Here is a 14,661-nt window from a genome sequence, read left to right as displayed (position 1 = left end):
TTCACTGCAGTGTCATTTATAATGACCTAAAATTGAAACAACTTCTATGCCCAACAATACAGGCATAGCATTAAGTACTTAGATACTCACAAAAAAATTTTTAAGATAAAGAGACATACTGTGGTAAACTACAGAAGAAATGATGAAACATACGAGGTTTCCTTCAAATAACAGGTGTGGGAGGTGGGGGACTAAGATTAATGATGAGCCAAGACCTGCCAGGAGTCAGTTAACTCTTGAAGCTGCCTGTGCAACAGGCACGTGGGGCTCATTTCTATTTTGCCAATGTTGGAATAGTTCTATGATTTTAGAAAAAGCCAGGGCGACAACTAAATTTTAGGGAAAAAAAGCCTCAGGGTGCCAGGGTGGCTCAATCGGTTTAGTTTGATGCTTGATCTCAGCTTAGGTCTTGATCTTGGTTGTGAGTTCAAGCCCCACGTTGGGCTCCACGTTGGGCATGGAGTCTACTTATTTATAAATAAATAAATAAATAAATAAATAAATAAATAAATAAACAAACAAACAAACAAATAAATAAAGCAAAAATGTAAAAAAAATAAGTAAGTAAAGAACCTTGTAAGAAATAAATATCCCACAAAGGTCACTGGCTAGTACTGTGACAATTTTTTTCCCTTTTTCTAGCTTCTTTTTGTATTTTCTGAACCTTGAAGTGTTCATGTAGAAGTTTCGTAACAGAAAGATAAAAGTTCTTTAATTATTAGGGAACTGAAGAGTTGGTAATAACTACATGCACTGTCTTTAGAAAACAGTGTCCCTGGGACACCGGGGTGGCTCAGTGGTTGAACGTGTCTGCCTTTGGCTTGGGGTGTGATCCCAGAGTCCCAGGATCAAGTCCCACATTGGGCTCCCTGCATAGAGCCTGCTTCTCCCTCTGCCTGTGTCTCTGCCTCTCTCTCTGTTTCTCATGAATAAATAAATAAAATCTTAAAAAAAAAACAACAAACAAAAAACAGTGTCCCTGGCTGTGGTGGGACAGCTCTGCACAGCATTGCCTGTGGGCCACCAGCCACCAGCATGGGGCACTGTGGACAGCACCCTTAGGAAAAGGGACTAATCAAGATGAACTTTGAAGTATATTTGAGAGGTGGGGGGATTAGCACCTTAAAAACACCCACCGCCAGTGGCAACAGAGGGGCCTGGCGAGGAGAGGGGACCCAGCTCCTGGGGGAGTCAGGGTCCCTGGTGAGGGTGCAGCTGAGGCAGGATGCTGCTTTCACCACACACAACAGGACAGCAGGTGGCGGAGAGGCAGCTGCTTGGCACAGGCCCGAGTGTGGGGATGCCGCCGTCCTGGCCCCAGAATGAGCTGTGCTAAGACAAGCAGCAAGTTCTCGCTTCACCCTGTACCAGCACAGGACGTGCCCCACAGTCGCCGACCAGCCAGTCTTGACATCGACTCCATGCAACCGGACACCACGTACATGTGGCCCTTCCCTAGCCTGCAGTCTCGGGTAGCATCCTGACTCCCAGGGCCAGTTTCCTCGTGTTCCTGCTGCAGGTAAATGCCACCCTGCTCCCCGAGCTGCTGTGGGGACTGGACGAGGGCCCCTGGCCAGGTGTCTATCGCTGCAGTGGCCCAGAGTGGGCCCAAAACCGGCTGCTGTGGCCAGCGACCCTGTAAAGGAGGCAGCCCGATTCCCCGGCCAGAGAGCCTACCTGTTCCTTTGTCTGCGCCTTCTGGACGTAGTCCCGTCCCACCTTGATGCGCGGCGTGAGGATGCCTCGGGTGAAATCCGTCACGTTGATCCCCAACAGGTGGGACACTTTCTGGGCAGCTGCGATTTTTCAAAGAGTAAGGAAGGGAGAGATGAGAAGTTTTAATTAAACCCAAGAGATGGGCACCTGGGTGGCTTAGTGGTTGAGTGTCTGCCTTTTGCTCAGGTCATGATCCTGGGGTCCTGGATTGAGTCCTGCATGGGGATCCCTGCAGGGAGCCTGCTTTTCCCTCTGCCTGTGTCTCTGCCTCTCTCTCTGTCTCTCTCATGAATAAATAAAATCTCAAAAAAAGAGAGAGAGAGAAGGAGTCCCTCTGCTTAGCTGAGAGGTGGTAACCGAGTGGTCACTACTAGGACAACTGGCTCCAGGCCCTTCCTCAGCAGGGTGCAGAGTGCCCAGCTCCCCGCTCAGACCCCATGGCCATGGCACCGCAGCAGCCACTATCCTCACCAGGGCAGGGAGGCATGTGTCCTCGCTGGGGGCCCGGGCTGCTTCCTCTGCCCATCCTTGGCCACAGGGTGAGTGTGGAAGTGGGCCCTACCCGCAAACAGGATGAGAGGAACAGCCCTGCCACCCCACCCGCAGTGCTAGGAGGCGCAACGGCACACATCCCACGGAAACAGCTTTTATGGTCCAAACACGCATGCATTACTATGGCTGATGGCTCAAATGGAGTTCCCTGCAGTGACTCAAGGGAGCGGCAGTGGCCGTGGAGCAGGTGTGGCGGTGGCAGTGTTTCGTGGTCCTAACGTGTTCATGGGTAAGGCACGCACGAAGATGCAGCAACAGCAGGAATCACTGTTTCACTAACTGGGACAACTGGTTTGGCCTCCAGAGAGAGAGTGAAACCCTGGTCCACACGATCAAGGGCTTTTCTAATTTGTCCTGATGCTTACTCCCTGATGCAGCACCAGAGTCACGTTCCTGTATGTTTTACTAAAAAAAAAAAAATTACAGAGCATAGCCAGCCATAAATACACATAAAATGAAGAAGAAAGAACTGACTGGACTTCCTACAAGACTTCTTCTCCTGAGCGAATCCAAGCCCAGACCCCGGGCCCTGTGTTCCAGGTGATGGGACCACGGGCGTTACCTGTGTTGTCGGGCATGGACGCCTGGTCGGTGTTACGTTCCTTCTTGAAGACGATGTTGCCGAGCTGGAGAACCCCTGAGATGACTCGCAACAAGCCTTCGGGGGGCAATTAAAGGTAGGGATTTGAGTAAGCCCCTGGGTGAGGGCAATCACTCCCCCAGGGGCCCTTGGACATGTGGAGGGCCCAGCCACCCCAGAAAGCTCACTACCAGAGCCTTGGGCAGCCCTATGCTTAGACCTGAGCTCTGTTAAAACTCCCAAAACTTCTAAATCTGGACCAAGAACATGCCTCTGACCTAAAGGGCCCACTGGTTATTTTTGCAAATGAAGTTTTATCAGACAAAACTGTGCCCACCATTTACGTACTATCTGTGGCTCAGCCAAGGTGGCTCCAACCCTCACGTTAAGAACAGGGTGTATTCCCTTTCTCCCCCAGTCTTTTAAAAAATGAAGCTAAGAGGCCTCTTTACCCTCTTTCTGGGGAAACAGGAAGACACAGGCATGTTCCACACTTGACCAATGCAAAGATCCCAGCCCCAGCCCCTTTCAATCCTCCACTGAGATGAAGCAGAGATGTTCCTCTTTCAGCAAATGGCAAGCCCTGGAGCAGGAAGCCCTGAGCAGTGAAGCACCTGACCTTACTCCCCATGTTATCACTGGGAGCAAATAACCCTGGAACTCCGATCTGAGGTACCATTTCCTCCTGGCCTCTAGAGGACTCTGAGTCAGAGCCAACAGGAAGCTCTCCCCAGGCTGATCAGCTGCCCCAATGCCTCCAATGGTGCAATGACCAGTCTCCCACCTCCCCTCCCTCACCCCAGAAGGGCCAGCTCTGTACCCATTTGTTCTTCTTCTGGGATGCCCATAATCCTCATGGCCTCCATGGTCTCCTGGAACATGTCCTTGTCCTGCTGCCCAGGGATGGTGACATGCCCATTGGACAGGAAGCGGTATTTGTTGTATGGCTCCAACAGGAGATCAGCTGAAAGGGGTGGAGGGCAAAGGTGGGGTCGGTGAGGTGCTGCAACCAGGGTTCTAGTCAGCACTGACTGTGACCTCAAAGGTTTTGGAACATGGGAAGCACCCCTGAGGCCTGAGCTATCCCAGAACTGCAGAGTAGCCAGTCCCTCTGGGAGACTGACCCCTGGGAGCGTCAGGGCCCCGTGATTCACAGAGGCACACTCCACCACCCTGGCTTTTCTCCGGCGTGCTCAGCACAGAAGGCCAAGGCCTCGGAAGGTGCCTGGCACTTTCACTCCCCGACTACAGTGTGGCCCGACTGGGGCCAGCAGCCCATGTGCCAGGTTGCTGGGCTCAACTACTCACTCTTCAGGTGCTCTCCAGCCCCAGACAGGAGGTAATAGAAGATGTGGAAGGTCCGCTCCTCCTTGGCTTGGCGGATAGCACGTGATTTCTCCAGAAGATCTTTGCAAACGTTAAGGAGCTGTGTAAGCAGGAGGGAAGGCAACTTTCCGCTTTCCCCACCCCCATCAAAACGAACTGAGGGACGCCTGGGTGGCTCAATGGTTAAGCACATCTGCCTCCAGCTCAGGGTGTGATCCTGGAGTACGGGGATCAAGTCCCACATCAGGCTCCCTGGATGGAGCCTGCTTCTCCCTCTACCTGTGTCTCTGCCTCTCTCTTTCTGTGTCTCTCATGAATAAATAAATAAAATCTTTTAAAATATAAATAAGTAAATAACCAACTGAACCTCATGAGGTAGCAAAGGGCAAAACAAAACAAAAACAAACTATCTTGACGCTCCTTCCGGGGAGGATAGCCTGTCAAACAGCAGCTCTGACACTCAGGAGCCCTGCCTATTTAAATAGCCCCTGCCCATGAGGGGCTAGAGACCAGAATATTCTTGCCAGTGAGACTATAAGGCCTACGTCCAGGAGACATAAAGTAGCACCCACTCAAATTCTGCCCCTCTGGGAACCTCTTCATCATCCCATCTCTTCCAAAGTACAACTCTGTCCTGCCACTAACGAAAAACCTGAGCTCAGGGTTGGGTGTTCAGTGAGCTTCTCCTGGTACCCTTGCCAATGCCACAGGTGAGGCGTCCCAACAGGCCCATAAAGGGGGGAGGACAAGAGCTGGAAGCGGCCGCTTCCCTCCCCACCAGACCCAGGATTCCTGTGGCAATCAACCAAGGATACAAGTCTCAATGTTGGCTCCAACGATATAGCCATTGACATCAAAGTTGATGCGAATGAATTTGCCCTAAAAAAGACAGAGGAAGCCATCAGAGGCCAGAGGCCAAGGGAGAAATTCAGGAGACCGCCCACCTCGGAGGCCAGGGGCCCTGCGCCCCGCACTGCAGGGGTACTCAGGACTCCCAGGGCCACGCTGCTTAGAGCCCGGCCCGCACATGGTCAAGAGGGCCCACGTTCCCCACAGAGGTGCAGAGATGTTCTCTACTCCTCGAGCTGGCCCTGGCTTCTAACCCACTGCAGCAGGTTGTTGCAGCAGGTCCTACAGCAGGACAATCCGTGGGACTGGCAGGTAACTCCCCACTGCTTTCTGCACTGCTAGGTTGAAGAAGCCACTTATACAGGCCTGCCCCGACTGGAGTGTGACCCAGCCCACTCCATGCAACAGGCCGGGGAAGGCAATAGGCGCCAAAGCTGGGGATGGGTGCGCTGGCCCCGTAACTGGCCGCTACTCACAAATCGTGAGGAGTTGTCATTCTTCACAGTCTTGGCGTTCCCGAAGGCCTCCAGGATGGGGTTGGCCTGCAGCAGCTGCCTCTCCAACTCACCCTACAAGGGAACCCAGACGTGCAACTGAAGTCCGGGCAGCGGCCTGGGCTGTCACGCCTGCTCTGTCAGGCAGAGGGGACACTGGCAGATCCATGTCTATGACCCATGTGCTGGGAACAGAGGCTTCCAGATGAGCCCTGACCACACCGGCCCTGGTCTCACCCCAAGTCACTCAAGAGCAGCCTTCCCGACAGGCCTTTGGAAATCTTCAGTGGCTTGGACTTACTTCCCAGGACTGACCAAGTAGTGTCCCTAGAAAGGGAAGGTGGGTGGCTCTCCCGGCTCTAGGAACCTGGCACGACGGTCCAGACTGCCAGGGAGGACGTGCTGGGAAGCAGCCTGGGAGTCAAGGAGAGGCACCGTTTCTTCTCCTGGACAGAGTCCCTACCCTCTAGGACAATGGCTCCGCTCTACCCTGCCTGCCGCTGGGCCCCACCCAATACCCGACAACACTTCTCTTCCTTTTTACAGGACAAGGAGAGAACCAGCTCCAGAAAAGACACCAGCTCATTTCATCCGTGTCCCACTAAACTCTGCCTTTTCCTTGCTGGACCCTGGCCTGCCACCCTCCAAGCCTGCTGCCAGCATGTCAGGTGTCCGACAAGGCCCACTACGGGCTTTGAACCGCCTATCACTAACACGGACGAACTCTACTGTGGTCTTATGGGACTCCATGGTTGACAAAACACCCCCTTCTACCTCCTATCCTGGGTCCTCATGATGCTCAGTGTGATAAACAGGGTGGCCCCAGTTCCCGGAAAAGAAAACAGGTCGAGGGAGAGGGCATGATTTGCCCGAGGTCACCCAGCTGTCAACCAGCACAATGGGGACCAAGTCTTCTATCTAGCACCTGTTGGTCCCCGCCGTAGCCCCCACCCTGTACAGCCCTGCTCAGGCTCTCCTCTGTCAGGTTACATCAATTCTAGAAGCAGCCATCACCTTCCCAGCAGGCCTGGTGATAACCGACACTGGCTGAAGAAAACTCGGCTCTCATTCACCTTAATACCTGGATCCTCTCTAGGGGGAAAGAATATTGCACAAGGGCCAGGCTGGCTTTTGTATTTATTAGCAAGGCTGGACCCCGGCCAGGACTTTACGGGAACGGCTGCCTGTGAGTGATGAAAAGGAAAACTGGTAGTAGCAGGAGCTCCCAGGAGAGTCGTGAGGTACAGCCTTCCAGGCACACCTGCTGCAGACAAGACTTGTCTGCTGAGCTCTGAGCCAGAGACGGGAAGGGGCCCGGGCGGGCCCTCCTCCTCCAACTGCCGTCCTCAGCCAGGGCTCCCCACAGGGGTCTGGGGATCTTCTGTTTTCACACCACAGAGATGAATGAATGAAAGTCAGCAGAGCCACAGTGAAGGGCAGGGGTCCCTGTGTGCTTGGCACCAGCAATCCCAGGACACTGGGCTTCCACCCACAGGGCTTGGGTGGGTCTGCAAAGCCTGCGAAGCCGGCCGATGGAGCCCGATTTGGATGAGCGCTGCTCCCCCACCCACTAAAACGTTCCTCTTGAAGCACAGGCCAGGCTGCCAGGCTGGCTGAGCCACTCCCATTCCTATTTCCACAGACTGGGAGCATGGTCCCCACCAGAGCCTGCCGCCAGCTCCTATTTGAAAGCAGAGCTAAAGTCTGTTTTGGGACCCCACACTGTTGCCGTGGAACGTGGGACCACCTGGCCATCTAGGGAGTGGCGACGTCGGGCTCCAGAGCCAGGGTCCATGCAAACAGTGGTGAAGGCCAACCTATGGGTTCTTCCTTATTGACCCATAACTGGGCACAGGAGAGACCTTTATTTTTCAATAAAATCTGCACACTATGACATTCGGAGGGTCTGTTGGCAGTGTATGCTTGTAAGATATGGAATTACCCATCCAGTCTATGAAAGGCTTCAATGGGTGGAGTTTCTGCCAGTGGCTTCCAAACTAGCACATAAAAAACAGAGGGAGGAAGGGGAGGGGGAGCCAAAGGTCACTGCCCAGGCTACAGAAGTCTACCTGCAAAGTCCCTTCCCCCAAGCTGTGCCTTGCCAGGCTGCAGCTCTGGCCAAAGCCTGGCCTTCCCATGGCAAGGTGAGATTTGGGACATTCCAGTGGGTAGTCTCGGGACAAGCAACTGGGTCAATGCAAGGGAGAGCTCTCGCCCAGTGTATGCCATGATAGGTTCCAGAATACGAGAGCCACAAACCCACGTTTGAGCATCTCGGGCCCCAGCTGTGTGCAGAAAATCACTGTACGGCTTCAGGCAATAAATCAACCCAACTGTCAATGGCCTTTACAACTGAGAGCCTGAGCAGTAATCGGAAGCCAGAGGCAACCTATTCAATCTCCGGGCTGGGGACAGAGTGCCTGTCACAGGCTACGACCTGAGACATAGAATGTGACAAGTTTGCTCCCACTTATCACCCCACCCCCAGCACACAGTCTTCTCCAAGCGGGGTGCCAGGGGCCAGTCGGGGCCCCCTGCAGCAGGAGCCCCATGGGTCTCCATTCTTGCTCTGTAACTGTGGTCCCATCTCCCATCCTCCAGGGCAGGGACTCCAAGGTCACCCTCCAGAGACCCAGGAGCATGTGAGGCATTTAATAAATAGCTGGAAGATGAATTTGACTGCAAATTCTGAGAAGGAAAACCACAGCTAGGGGACTCCTAACCTCACAGTCCTGTGTTTAAAATAGGCCTCCTAAAAAGAATGGAAAATGGAGGTTGGAGAGAGAGAGCAAGAGAAATTTTATTGGTTTCTAAATATAACCCCTGACACCCCACGGAAAAAGATTCAGAATGTCTTGAGGAGTTTGGCACATGAAAAGTTACTTTTGGTTCAGTTCCAGAAGACTGTACTCATTAGGACATTCTGCAGGACACACCCCAGGTCTGCATGCAAAGAGACACACACCGCTACTTACTGACACGCTGTACACAGCTCCCCAGTAAGGGGGAGCCACAGAGAGACGGCGCAGGTGCCCCCGATGGCTTGAGGGGACACCATGGGCACTTAGACTTCACAAGGAAGCTTAAGAGTGTGTGCTTAGGAGAAAGAGAGAGAGCACCACACGGGCATGCTTTTGACCGATCACCCTGAGCCCTGGGAAGCTCCAGTGTGGGGCCTTCTGGGCGCAGCTCCTGACAGGCACACTGGTGGCAGGTGGGGGGCCAGCCATCTCCATCTGGTCCGGACACTGACCACGTGCGGCTCCAGGGGAGCAGATGCCTGTTCCACTGTGCCCCCTCCCCCGGGTCGGGGTTCTGCACAGGGCCTTATGGCTGCCGCGCACGTGGGAACAGTGGGCCTGGCCAGAGCTTCTGAGAACAGCTTCCGGGACAAGGCCCATACCCGCTCTGCAGGAGCTGACATTTCAGAGTGCACAAGAGGTCACCGTGTGTCACACACCCCCCTCCGCCCAAGACAGTCAGTGAGCCGAGCCTACGAGAACAGGTCTAGCTGCAGAAAGTGACAATGGTGTGGAGTGAAAAGCTGCTCAGGAAAAAAAATACATAATTCAAGGGCACACGATGGGCAGAACACGCATTCCCGGTGCAGAACGTGCAGTAAACGTGCAAGCTCACCTAGCGAGGACACTGCTGAGTTCGACCATAATCCATCAAGAGGGAGGGGGAGAAAAAGGGAAGTGAGATGACTTTCCAGTTGCCCTTCCTCTCTTCACTGGGGGAATGTCCACCCAGAGGCATTTCAACAGCGGGGAAGAGAAGTGGGGATGCAAATGCAGGCCTGCCCGAGAGGCTTCGGGTCTCCATCAACTTGAGAACCAAGTTTTGGGATCTCTCTTCTGACCTCAGGGGTAGGAGGCCACACAGCAATTAGCTGCAGACCCCGGGAGGGCTGCTTCGCAAAACCCGGTGCTCTCCCGTTTCCAAAGCAACTCAGAAAGTTAGGAGGCTGGGGGAGAAGCGGACTGGCTACCACCGGACCCACTCCCAAGACGGCCACGCTGCAGCCGCCGGGAGAGTGGGTCCAGCCTCTGCTCCAATTCCCAAAACGCTCCAAACCACAGCTTGTTAAATGCTCTTCCTCGGGAGGATCGGGCGCCTCCATGGGAGGAAGGCCCGCACTCACCTGGTCCTTCTTGCTCTTGTGTGAGGAGGCCACGTGTGCCAGATACTGAATGACTTTCTTGGTGTTTTCTGTCTTGCCAGCTCCAGACTCACCCCTGCCGAGACAGCCATGAAAGTTCTCAGGGGAGACACGGCCAAATCCCCAAAGTCTGTCCCTTGCCCAACGTACCGCGCTCCACTATCTCCCACTCTGCTGGCTATTAGTGGGGGACCCAACAACACCTAGCGGCGGGAAAGGGAAGAGGCAGATGAATGCTGGGTTCTGGGATCCTCACTCTGGCCGCTTCCCATGGCCCTCGGGCAGCCGGACAGCAGTACAATCAAACACATTGCCTGCCCTGGTCACTTGGCAGCCCTCGTGTCCACAAGTCTCAGGCATCAGTTTTAGGCAGCTATTGACTCAGAGGCCAAAGGCACTTATACATGTCCCTTCGAAACCCCTTGAAGGAATGTTCTGTGCCATCAGCTCCCCCAGCAACAGGGTTTATTTATCTATCTCCTTGTTCGGTTCAGAGGAGGGCAAGCAGCCCCAGTGTCTGCTGCAAAGCAGGTAAAGAAAGCCACTGTTCAGAACCAGAAGGAATGTGTTCCGGAGGGGCCAGTCAGTTCCCAACTGTGCTTTGCTGAGAAGACTCCTGCCTCTCCCTGATATGAACCTCCCCACACTGGGAACTGGCTCCTCCGAGGAGGGTGAGCCAGTCTTTGACCCTGAAATAAAGCTCATCCGTGCTGGGGGGCTGCCGAGAGCAAACCTACTACCTCAATTAAGACACATCCCTTGGGGAAGGAATGGAGGCTTGACAGGGAATGTTACCCATCGGTCTGGGTTGGGGTAGGAGCCCTCAGAGTCAGAACAAATTGGGGTGACATAGGCCCGACCCCCAGGCGGAAACACTTACGTGCACAAAATGGACTGGTCCTCTCGGTCTGAAACAAAGAAAACATCACGTTAACTTCTACGGGATACAAAAGCCTCCCCCTCGGGCTTCTGAAGAGCGGCCCGTTTCACAGAAGCAGAAAGCCTTGACTACTGCCCTTTGCGGAGGGCCCCGCACACCAGCCGGTGACACCGACCCAATGCCTCATTGGATGAGGGAGGGACATGGACAGGTGGCAGGAGCTCAGACTGCCCACCCTCGCACCTGCCCGGCCCCTAGGAGGCCCCCTCCCAGGAAGCTCCCCAGGAATCTGCTGCACTGAGTATTGAGGGGTGGGGTATGCTCTGAACTGGGGCGAGGGACCCATGTGCTCTGAACTGGGGCGGGGGATCCATGTGCTCTGAACTGGGGCAGGGGGGCCCCGTGTGCTGTGAACTGGGGCGGGGGGCCCCGTGTGCTCTGAACTGGGGCAGGGGAGACCTGTGTGCTCTGAACTGGGGCGGGGGCGCTGTGTGCTCTGAACTGGGGTGGGTGCCACAGGGAGAGGAGGCCTGTGCAGGTGTGGGAAGTACCGTCCCGTCCTCACTCAAACAAGGATCACAGGTGAAGCGGCTGGGTGCGGGCTGGGGTAGACAAGGCTGGCTTCGTAGTGGATCGGCCCTCGGGGTGCATGGGCCCCCCAGACACATGCACGGGTGCCCAGAGCCCCAGGCCCCTCGTGTGATGGGGAGGAGAGCACACATGTACGAAGCCCCCACGGTGTCTGGCACATGGGGGCCGTGACGCTGGTGCAGGGGCCGCATGGAAGGAACAAGATCACAGCTTCCGACCGGCCTCTGGGACAAGCTGGGTCTCGAGGCCCGACTGTCGGGATCTTTCAGCAACAGTCTCCAGCTGCACCTCAGTGAGCAAGGAAGGATATAAACAGCCCACTCCCCTCGCTGCTGGAAGAACAGTAACGTCCACACTCTGCAAGCGAAGTTTGACAGAAATGCTTGCAGGTGTTTGGGCTGACCTGGTTCAGAGCGGGGGTGGGGGCAATTTTAAAGTGATAACTGAGAAGACAAACTTATTTTTTTCCCTCTTCATCCCACCCCATGTCATACCCTCAACTCCTTGGGGTCAAACCAGCCAAATCCTGGACCAGGCCACTTACTAATATTTGAGCTGCAGTGAGGCATTTCAACCTCATGTCTCAGTTTCCTTATCTATAGAGTAAATATGCTACTAGCTCCCTGGCAAGTTTAGCTTGGAAAACAGAAGTAACAGATGAAAAGAACCCGGCAAGGAAACAATGAACTCCACACATGGCTGCAGTTTACTACTCCGTCATGAAGTCTCCACGATGGGTGGTGGTGGCACTGTCAGGGCAGTGGGAGTACTAGTCAAGGAGTCATAGGAGTACTAGTCAAGCAGTAACAGAAGAGTACTAGCTGAGAAGTAATAGGGAAGTAGCGGGTACTAGTCGAGGAATAACAGAAGACTAGTCAAGTAGTAATAGAGAAGTGCTAGCTGAGGAGTAACAGAAGAATGCTAGTGGAGGAGTGACAGAGGACTACTGGTCAAGCAGGAATAGAGGAATAGGAGCTAAAGAGTAATAGAGGAGTACTAACTGAAGAATAAGAGAGGAGTGCTAGCCAAGGAGTAATAAGCACTACTCAAGGAGTAATAGAAGACTACTAGCTGTGGAGTAATAGAGTACCAGCTAAGGAGTAATAGAGGAGGACTAGTCACTGTTAGCATTAGAGGTACTGCATGAAACCCAACGTTGGGGACCTGGAAGGACAAGCTTACTAGCTGCCCCTGGCCGGCCAGGCCCTGCAGAATGGGACAGTGGGGAGTGACTCATGGCTCCCTGTGTGCACAGCCTCAGGAGACGGATTTAGCCATTCAACACCAACAGAAAGCACTCAGCTGGGTCACCTGCTGGGTCACTTTCCTGGTCGCCAGGAAAGCCTCCAATGTGCCCACCTCAGCAAGCACACGGGGCTGGGCATTCCTACCATCTCTGCCCCCAACTGACGGTCACTCGGGTGGGGGGGAAGAGGACATGCAGAACAAGAGGCAAATATGAGCCACACACCCGACACCAGTGGCAGCTGCTCCCACCCTCCCCCCAAGAAATCCACGGTGCAGGGGTGCAAGGGAACTCAGCCAGGCACCCTCACACACGTACCGCACACCCAGCTCACCACTGTGGAACTGCCCAGAGCAGGCAACCTTGCTTCCCCACTCCCGGCCCCTGTCTCCACATTCCCACAAAACAGAGACCAGGTGGCCAGGGTCGCAGGAGCCTCCACAGCATCTCCATAAGATAGATGGGACGAGGCAGGGGCTGAGGGCTGGAAGACGGGGCAGTCGCCATCACCTGCCCCCCCCACCAAAGACAGTGTGGCAATTGGCACGGTCTGGAATGCGCAGGGCTGTGATCCCCAGGCCTGGCCTCCCCCACTGCCCACCCCCCACCACCCCACCCCACCCTGCCACCCCGCGCCAGCCCCGGCTGCAGGCATGTTTAGTCACTGCTCCACAAGTGGGCAAGAATGTACCTGCGCGTGCTGGCAAGCTGTAAGGCAGCAGCAGCCGATGCTACCATAAAAGGAAACATTCCCATCCCTTCCAGAAGGAACCGTTTTCCCAGGGCTGTCCAGGCCCCGTCCCTGGGATGGCTGGAATTCCTCTAATTGTGTGAGGAGGAGTCAGATGCTGGGCTGCTGAACAACAGGAAGCAGAGCCCCACAAACACACACATACACACACACACACACACACACACACGGGCATGTGCACACACACGCACACAGACATGGACAAGCTGCACGAGGACGCAGAGACAAAGATGCGCATGAGCACAGGCAACACACACGAGCACATACAAGCACACACGTAAACACGGACACGTGGGGGGGGGGTACGCAGGTGCCTGCGCACCTGCACATATCAGTACATACACAGAGGCCTGCATGTGCTTCAATTTCCAATCTGAGACCCAAATTCTATGCAATCTACATCCACCCCACCACCACCACTCCCTCCGCTCCTGACCTTTCACCTCCAATCCCTGAAGCATAACTATCGACACAACCCAAAAGGATACATGCCCATACTTTCATTTTACACTTTAAAGAAGCGTCAGTTCACTTTGCCAGAATATTCTTGTGGGCAAATGCTTTTGCAGGGGAAAATTGATGGAGGCCCGTCTCATCACCTCAGCTCTTATCCCCACTGCTTGGCAGCCCAAATCCACCTGTCTACAGTGAAGGACACCGTGGCCCCGTGAGTCTCGAAAGGCCCTTTCAGTTCTTACAGTGAGTCTGGGTCTGTCATCTTGTGGCCTCACCACAACCTGAGAGTGAATAAGGCAGGCACCGTCCCTGTTCTGCGTGTCTGTTCTCACAGTGCTTCTGGGCTTGCTCCTGAGCTCTGAAGCATCTGTTCCCAGTACTGAATGGTCAGAATTCTCAGCCGCCAACAAGCTCTCTGCCTCAGTTTACTCTGCCACACTCCAGTGCATTCCAGCGGGGACCCTCCCGAACACCCACTCCCTCAGCCCCTCCCCACACGGTCACCTCACGGCACACACACTCCAGGGCTCAGTCTGCTGTTGTGACCGAAGTCCTCCTTTGGGCCTATGAGACTGAAGGCTTGTCTGAAAATGCCCTTCCGGGATCCCTGGGTGGCACAGCGGTTTGGCGCCTGCCTTTGGCCCAGGGCGCGATCCTGGAGACCTGGGATCGAATCCCACATCGGGCTCCCAGTGCATGGAGCCTGCTTCTCCCTCTGCCTATGTCTCTGCCTCTCTCTCTTTCTCTATCATAAATAAATAAAAATTTTAAAAAAAAATGAAAAATGCCCTTCCTTCTGCCACACCAGGAGACAGACAGCTAGACAGGAACCTCATGGCCCAGAACCACGGAGGACACCCACCAGAGACAACCCAGTTCTGGGAAACGGGTTCCTTCCCGGAATGAAGGCATGTTAGCCTGCCAGAGGCCCCAAACCCGTCCTGCCTGGTCCCTAACTTGGTGGGAGTTGAGTAGAGACAGGACACGAATCTCTCTATAGTGATTTTCAACTCTTTAAGAGAATCAGCAGCCTTGCCTCAGATACAATCTTCTCGAAT

The 14,661-nt window shown here is 54.5% G+C and overlaps 1 protein-coding gene across 1 annotated transcript in view; it reads right to left on the bottom strand.

The window, feature by feature from the left end:
• MYH9 (myosin heavy chain 9) overlaps window positions 1–14,661 on the bottom strand; it is a 90,563-nt gene that overhangs the window by 29,808 nt on the left and 46,094 nt on the right. The window contains exons 4-11 of the mRNA XM_072742099.1: window positions 10,560–10,587; window positions 9,662–9,755; window positions 5,500–5,592; window positions 4,990–5,053; window positions 4,157–4,255; window positions 3,669–3,812; window positions 2,831–2,926; window positions 1,678–1,796 (exon numbers count right to left, since the gene is read on the bottom strand). Coding sequence (XP_072598200.1) covers window positions 1,678–1,796; window positions 2,831–2,926; window positions 3,669–3,812; window positions 4,157–4,255; window positions 4,990–5,053; window positions 5,500–5,592; window positions 9,662–9,755; window positions 10,560–10,587 — 737 coding nt within the window. The remainder of the gene's footprint in view (window positions 1–1,677; window positions 1,797–2,830; window positions 2,927–3,668; window positions 3,813–4,156; window positions 4,256–4,989; window positions 5,054–5,499; window positions 5,593–9,661; window positions 9,756–10,559; window positions 10,588–14,661) is intronic.

This window comes from Vulpes vulpes, chromosome 16, assembly GCF_048418805.1.
Source record: "Vulpes vulpes isolate BD-2025 chromosome 16, VulVul3, whole genome shotgun sequence".
NCBI classification, from domain to species: domain Eukaryota; kingdom Metazoa; phylum Chordata; class Mammalia; order Carnivora; family Canidae; genus Vulpes; species Vulpes vulpes.
Note: the sequence above shows the minus strand (reverse complement) of the source record. Positions and strands in the feature narration are given on the sequence as shown.